This window comes from Sinohyriopsis cumingii, chromosome 1, assembly GCF_028554795.1.
Source record: "Sinohyriopsis cumingii isolate HCF-2022 chromosome 1, ASM2855479v2, whole genome shotgun sequence".
NCBI lineage: Eukaryota > Metazoa > Mollusca > Bivalvia > Unionida > Unionidae > Sinohyriopsis > Sinohyriopsis cumingii.
The window spans coordinates 109,637,856-109,645,938 of record NC_142961.1 but is presented as its reverse complement, the minus strand read 5'-3'; the positions used below and the strand labels follow the sequence as shown (position 1 = coordinate 109,645,938).

The window sequence follows — 8,083 nt, the reverse complement described above, 5'->3', positions numbered from 1 at the left end:
GAGTTACTCTCTTCTTTGTTATATGTACATTTACCCAGATAAAGTAAATCTAAGGCATCTACTGGATCAATATTAAAGCTGAGGTGCCCCTATATGTTATTTAATTAATATATACCTTAGATTTCCTTTTAATAAGATACATGTGCACAAAAATGGATAGAGGAGCCAACTCCTATTTTGACTATCCAGTCCATACATGACTGTTCCCTGTGGTGAGTGTGTGACTGTAATGAATGTTTCCTGTGGTGAGTGTGTGACTCATTTAAAGATTGCTTGTTTCTACAAATTCTCCAGTTTCAAAAGCAATATTTCAGGAATATCTGAGTTCATTTACACATTTACTTTGAAACATTTTGTTGAATTAATTAATGTCTACCAAATACCCATATTTGAGGACAGCAAAGATAATTTTTCAGTGATGCCAAAACATTGGAATTGAACAATTTTTCCTTAAGTTCATCTAGGACTTTTTCCATTATCCAGTGTTATACTTAATTAATGGGTAACATAAATAAAGTTGAATGACATCATCTTATCTGCCCCTTCTTCCTAACAACTATACATACATACGTACATACATACATACATACATACATACATACATACATACATACATACATACAGCATGTCATTTCACACATTTCCCTGTTTTACTGAAAAAGAGTTTTAAAATTGTCTTACTTTATTCATTTATATAGAAAAAGAATTTTATATATGCATTAAAGAGTTGATCACATCAATGTTATTTATTTCATATATTCAAAAATAATTTTATCTATATGAAAGAGAATTTGACATATCATAAAGACTTCTGCATGAAAGACTTTATTTTACATACTGGGAACATATTTGTCACTTTTGAAATTTTTTACATATTTGAAATTCTTTTTGGAATAAGGAAATAAAGTAAACACAATTGAACATATGTTTTAAAAGAGTGTAACATGTAAAACAAATAAATTGTTCACGTGTGTAAAAATGATATCTTATGGTTCATAGTTTTATTTTATAGGTAAAAAGAAGTTAACATATTAAAATGACTATTCCACAAACCTGAAATTCTGCATTAAGAAGAATACTGCCATAAGGAAAACAGAAGTACATTGTACACACCCCTAAATATTTGTATGTCACAATGTAAAAAAATAGTTAACTTAAGGTATGTAAACTGTTTATGGTTTTTAATAAGAATTTCACATGTAAAAAAAGCATTTACTATTTAGAATATTAATAATTTTTCTCCTTTGTAATTTAAAGATTTCGATTATAAAAGTATATATATTGCCTATGAGAAGAGTGAATGAAAACTATATATGCTACCTTAATGAGAACATTTCCGTCCGCCTAGCAGTTTCGTATACTTATTAAGATTTACAGTAATTTTGAAGATATGTTGTAAAGCATACATTTTAACCTTTAAAATGCAAAGATAAACTGCTTTCAGAATAAAATGAAAAACTGGTAAAGACAACGTGGTTTTTATCTGAACGATACCAAATTCCATACATTGGAAGGGAGGATATCTTTTCTTCTGACGTCATTTCCTGTTAAACGCGAAATATCATAACAGCTTGCGCTTAGTCGATCATATTGGTAATTGGAAGCTTTACATTTGGTGCTGTTTTACGATGGATGATGAACAAGAGACCTATAAACTTTGGAGAATTAGGAAAACCATTATGCAGGTATAGAATCAATGAATTTTACCGATGACTGATAAATAAGGAACGAAAAGGGTTGAGGGAAAATAACCGGCGTTGTAGCACGACGATCTGAAAGCTTGAATCAGCGCAGAGCAAAAAAAAAAAAAAAAAAAGAATTACAATAAAAATTCTATGAGGCAGAAAGATATCATATTACATTCATCAACAGATCTCAATGTCGCTTTTCGTGTCTGCTTACTTTCTAGAGAAAGACTTGAAACGGGTCTGTACCAGTCGCCGCATGGAACGGATCAAGACTTGTAGTCCTACAATGTTAGCCCTTGACCCTGATATTTATGTTTTGGGCGTCGAGGTCTTATTGCTTACATAACGGCGCTGTGTTGCATGTTTTGATGTCGACTTACAAGTAACGAAAGTCAAATTTTCAAGAATATCTCACAATTGGCAGCCCATAACGACGCTTTTCTACAAATTAAAGTCAGTGTTTTAGTCAGACTTTACTTACCCTGATGTCTTTTTCCTAATAAGTTCAAACTATAACACAAGCAAATGGGCCTGTTTTAAAGCTTCATCAGCCTACATTTCAGTTAGCAGGAAAGTGATGGAAGCCGGGAATACTGAAATCGGGTAAAGTTGAAGTATAACTCTTTAACGAAACAAAAAAAAAAATCAATTTAGCTTCATTTTGTTCAAGATTCTTATCATCCTTTTAACTGATTTTGGTATTCTTGGCTTCCGTCGCATTCCAGCTAACTGAAATGTCGTCCAACAAAATTTGAAAACTGGGCTATCTGCTTGTGTGGGAATTTGAATCTATTAGGAAAAAGACATCAGAGTAAGTAAAGTCTGACACATTCATTATAAATTTAATTGGTTGAAAAGTGCTGATATGGGCTGCCAAGTGTGTGAGATATTCCTGAAAATTTGACTTATTATTCAGATGTTTTTCAACATCTGTATACAGTACATGGCTCCATGATTTGGGCAGTAAGACCTCAACACCCAAAACATAAATATCAGGGTAGAGGGCTTACATTGTAGGACTACAAGACTTATTGTTGACTCAAAGCAGTGTAATCTGAATTGCCAGGAGAGACATTTAACCACAGGGTATCGTACATTTTATCTTAGGAACTGATAAAATATTAAGTAATAATTGTTTGGTAATTAGTTCGGTACAGACCATTTGTACGAATAAGGGTTTTAATACCATTTCTAATATGAAATACGTAAAACCATTGGTGGAAAGTCTCTTAGCATTTAGCTAGTGGTGAGTATTATCAGCTGAAATCATATTGAAATCTAAACCATTGTATTGCAGTTTGCAGACATGTTAAGTTTTGGCAAAAAATATTAGCAACGTTTCTTGGAAACAACATGATAAAGTCTAAGAATGTTCACACAGCTGTCTGATGTATTTTGTAATTTAACTGAGAAAAAACTATTTACAAGGTTGCCATATACATAATTTGCAAAAGGCTGTTCACACAGCTGATGCTTGCATAATTTCCTGCCATTTACCTGATCTACAATTTTTTTCCATTAATTTGTTGTAGGTAAAAGTTTAGTCCTACAGTGTAAGACACCTTCCCTAATATGTTTGTTTTTGGGGTTGCAGTCATACTGCCTAATGGCACTGTTTAGCATGTTTTGAGGTTAACTTACTTTGGAACAAGAAGTAAAATTTTCAGAAATATCTCACGCACTTGGCAGCCTATACGAATGCTTTTCAAAAACTTAAGCAGTATAGATTTTGTCTGACTTTACTTACTCTGGTGTCTTTTTTCTAATAAATTCAAATTCTTACACAAGCAAATGGATGTGTTTTCAAGTTCAGTTCCTTTGACCTACAATTCAATTGGCTGGATTGCAATGGAAGCAAGAAATGCCAAAATGGGATCAAGTTAAAGTATGTTTCTTTAATGAAATGAATAAAAATGTCTTAATAATGAAAAAAGTGTATCCTTTTAACTGATTTTGGTATTCCTGGCTTCCATTGCATTCCAAGCAACTGAAATGTAGGTCATTGGAACTTTAAAATAATTTTATATTTATATTATTGTACTTCATGTTTACATTTTTATTGGAAGGGTTTATCTTCCCAGGGTTTTTTGCATTTCTTAATTGCATTTTATGAACTTTAGCTTTTAGCTGGTACCTTATACCATTCTACATACTGTCATACATACATACATACATACATATTGTTTTATTTATTTGTTTCAGCTTTGCCATGACAGAGGCTATTTAGTGACACAAGATGAGTTGGATCAAACACTTGAAGAGTTCAAGGCAGATAAGGGAGATAAGCCGAGGTGAAATAATCACAACTGAAGCTTTTAGTTCTGATGCTTTCTTTGTATAAGTAATTTGATTGAAGACAAGTATCATGTAATTATGGAAGTCCTTTTTGTTCAAATATGAGTCATTAATATCTTTCGTTATCCGATTTGATAAATATAAGTCCTCATAAATTTTATTTGCTAATGCAAAGTTAAACAATTTGTGTTATTGGTAATCTTGTAGTCCTGATCTACAGAGCTTTCTGTGAAAGAAATTCTGTTCTGAATTTATGAATTTAAGTATTCTCCTTTTGAAGTTGCATGCCTGAATTTTTATTTTTTTATAGTTTTTACTAGGGATGGACAGGTAGGAAAATTTTGCCAAGGACCCAGCCAGGTCAGCTTTTACTGGGTAGTGCAAACCTGGGTGGATCCATGTGGCAGGTGACCACGTAACCATCCATCCCTTGTTATAACCGATAAGGCATTTTGAACTTCCAATAAGGCATGACATTTTAAAGTTTTAGACAACATTTCTGTTAGACATACCATCATGTAAACTTTAGTTAATAGATCACATTCTTTTGTGTTCTTTGTTTGTATTTTACAATTGCGCTATTTGTCTGTATTTTAGAATTGCCTTTGATGAGGAATTAATGAGAGTTGAAAGCATTTAGGCTATTTAACAACTAGTTTTGCATTTTGATCTTTAGTCCACCTGGTCACAAGGCCAAGTTGGCTTATAATATGGCAAAGAGTCTTTTGTGCACTCTGAATCGTGTGTTGTGCATCATTAGCCTGTCCATCCACAGTTGCTTGTGAACACTCTGGAGTCCATATTTCTGATCTGACTTCAATCAGACTTGGGATATTTAGTCCATATTAATCAGAAATCTTGGACAGGTTTGATAGCAAGTGAGATCCATGCATACTAATTATTGGATCTTGCATCTGATTGGTTGACCTTGAAACCACTCTGGAGGCCAAATTTCTGATCTAATTATGATCCAACTGTAAATATGTGCTTATATCATTAAGGTCTTGAATGAGTTTAAATATTATATTATTATTATATTAATTATTATATATTAATTATTAATCATTATGACCAAGATCCATGCATTGGCTGAGCCTTGTTGCCGTTCAAGAAGCCACTTTCTCATCTGATTTTGATGAAACTTGGAATATTTTCCATATCTTCAATATCTTGCATTAGTACACTAATTAGGTGATGTTGTGTCTGATTGACTGAGCTTGTTACACCTTTGGAAGCCATGTTTCTGATTTGATTTTGATCAGACTTGAAATTTGGGTTTGTATCATCAACAACTTCCATGGATTCAATAATTAGCAAGCAACACACATTACTGCTTAAATCTTGCATCAGATTGACAGACATTTTACCTTGCTGAAGACCAGAAGTCTGATCTGAATTTGATCAGATTTGGAATATACAGGATACTAAGATCATCAAGATCACACCTGAGTTTAATTAATAATGAGCAAGGTATGTGCATAGTAATCAGGTAATTTTGCATCTTACTGGTTGATCATGTTACCACCCAGAAAGCAGTGTTTCTGACCCAAATTTGATAAAACTTGGAATATGGGCTTACATCAACAAGATCTTATATGAGTTCAGTAATGAGCATTATGCACACATATTAATAAGTTGATCTCGCATTTGATTGGCTGAGTTTGTTAACACACTGGAAACCATAGTTCCATTTGCATTTTGATTAAGCTTGCAGTATGAGCTTTTATCATCAAGATCTTGGATGGGTATAATAATTAGCAAGATCTTCACATAAAAAATATATATATTATTGGATTTTAAAATGACACACCAAATATTCTTTATGAGCAGGTGCATGTCATTGAAAAACATGTCAACAAAAAATCTCATATCAATAAGTAAACAGCATGTGACTTATGACAATTTTTTTCATTCCAAATAATGGACTAGATGAAATTATTTATATTCTATTTGCTGGCTGGTACATTTCATATATATTGAAACTTTCATTGTATGTTAAAGCTTACTGATTTTTCTTATTTTCTTCATGATAGCATATATTTATACCAAAGTATATGTTTGAAAAATTTATTAGTTACACAGTAATCATACTAGTATAAATTGTTTACTTCATATATGTCTAATATCATTGACAAGTACGAATACATAAACATTTTGAAGAAGAAAGAAAAAACTACAATTTGGATATAACATTATTAACATTCTAAACTTGCCTGTCTCCTGTGAACCTGTGAAACATAGTAAAGAATCTTTACTGTATGTATGTATGTGTGTATTTGTTGTTATGTTTATTTAATTTGCATTGTTTTTTAGTTTGTTTTATAATACATGCTGTGAGGTATGTAAAATTGTATTTTATTGCTGACCTTATCCAAAATCAAGTTCATTTTCTAACTGACCTGAATCATTGATTTTGGTTTTGTAAACAACATATATTTCTCAATCTGAATCCAGAACATTGGAAGTTCCCCATGAAATGCTAGGTCTACCTGATATTTACCACACCTGATGTTATGATTTGAGCAACAGGCCTTCTAATTGTAACTAAGACTTTCTAGAAATGAACTTTTGGCCCTCATCCAACATTTGTGTCTTAGTTTTTCATATCAGCCTTATTTGCTTGAAAGTTTGTCATTCCTGTCATAATGTCTGGACCTAAATCATTTATATTGTTGTATTCAGATTTTGATTTGGGTGAAATTATTTCTTATTCTCAGGAAATACAAATTGCTCTAAATTCTTGTAAAAGAGACATTAAATGGGAATTATAGTGGGTTCAAACAAGAAAACCATTGAATTATGTTACTGTGGTTAAACAAAAAAACTGTTTGCACATCTCTACTTTCACTGCAGGCACATCAGCACCATCAGTGTTAGAAATTATTTGGGATACCACTAAAGTTTATTCAGAACTTTATTAATTAGGACTTGTGTTTATAATTCTATGATTATTTGGGATTTAATTAGCATTACCATAGATTCTTTTTTTTATATACTTTATCACTTTGCATGCAAGGGAAATAAAGTATTTGTTGAATTTTACAAAGATTGTTGGTTTTCACACTTCTCTGTTACTTTAAGACCATAGATTCGTAATAAATGCAAGAATAAAGGTTACTGTGACAAAAGATGGATACCGGAGATGGTTGGACTTTAGCAGAGCTTTAGACACACATTCAGGCCTCGATTTTGTAAGGTTTTTCTGTGAGTAGTTATTCTTTAAGCATGCAAAGTGGCAGGGATCTGCAGATTTATAGGTCTTATGAATAAAAATAAACACTCATAAAACCGCTGACAAGACAAAGTAGTTTTCTGGCCTTAGTAATAGTGTCTACATCATAGTAAACTCGGTTGTTAATGTATCTAAAATAGAAGATATATAAAATTCAAGGTTTTCTGAAATCATATTTTGAGACCACTGCATTCCATAATTGTATTTAGTATTTTATGGAAGAGCTCTTATTTGTTTCATACAATCCTTTTTTTTTCTTTCTTCATTTAAACTGGAATACTTAAAGTGATTAAAATTATGCTTAAGTTTGCCTTTCCTTTGTCCTTCTCTAGTGGGTCATAGTTTTCTACCATTTGTTTTTGCAGTGAAAGGAGACCAGCAAGAAGTGATCTCATCATTCTGGTAGCTCACAACGACGATCCAACTGGTGAGTGTTAATATGAGTATTTTGTTTTCACAGGACTTGGTCTTGTGAAGAACCATTGCATGCCATTCAGAAAATAAGCAATTTGCAGTCGACAGACAACAAAAATTGTTGTTAGGCATTTTAGCCAAACAGAGAACCAAGGTTAATGAGAAGGCAAGGAAACAAACCATCAAGGATGAGGACACAATCAGCATGACTTTAATGCTGCCTCAGTGAACAACTTCTGCAGGAGGAAACATTGAAAGTGGAGCATACACCAATTTTAAGAAAACAGACCACACCTTCACAGGCATCACACACAGGTGCATCATTATTCTGTGGTTCATGTTGGACAACATCACCTCACCTCAAGTTTGTTGAAACAGCTCATGACTTGTTTTGAAGGTGATAAGGCAAAGGCAGCTTGACTTTCCTTACAAAATACAGCAAAATTTGAAAATT

General features: G+C 32.5%; 1 protein-coding gene across 1 annotated transcript in view; it reads left to right on the top strand.

The window, feature by feature from the left end:
- The first annotated feature begins 1,544 nt into the window (after positions 1–1,544).
- The window catches only part of LOC149807579 (DNA-directed RNA polymerases I, II, and III subunit RPABC1), a 49,743-nt gene continuing 43,204 nt past the window's right edge, over positions 1,545–8,083 (top strand). The window contains exons 1-3 of the mRNA XM_089968284.1: positions 1,545–1,685; positions 3,891–3,979; positions 7,581–7,642. Coding sequence (XP_089824410.1) covers positions 1,629–1,685; positions 3,891–3,979; positions 7,581–7,642 — 208 coding nt within the window. The 5' untranslated portion in view covers positions 1,545–1,628. The remainder of the gene's footprint in view (positions 1,686–3,890; positions 3,980–7,580; positions 7,643–8,083) is intronic.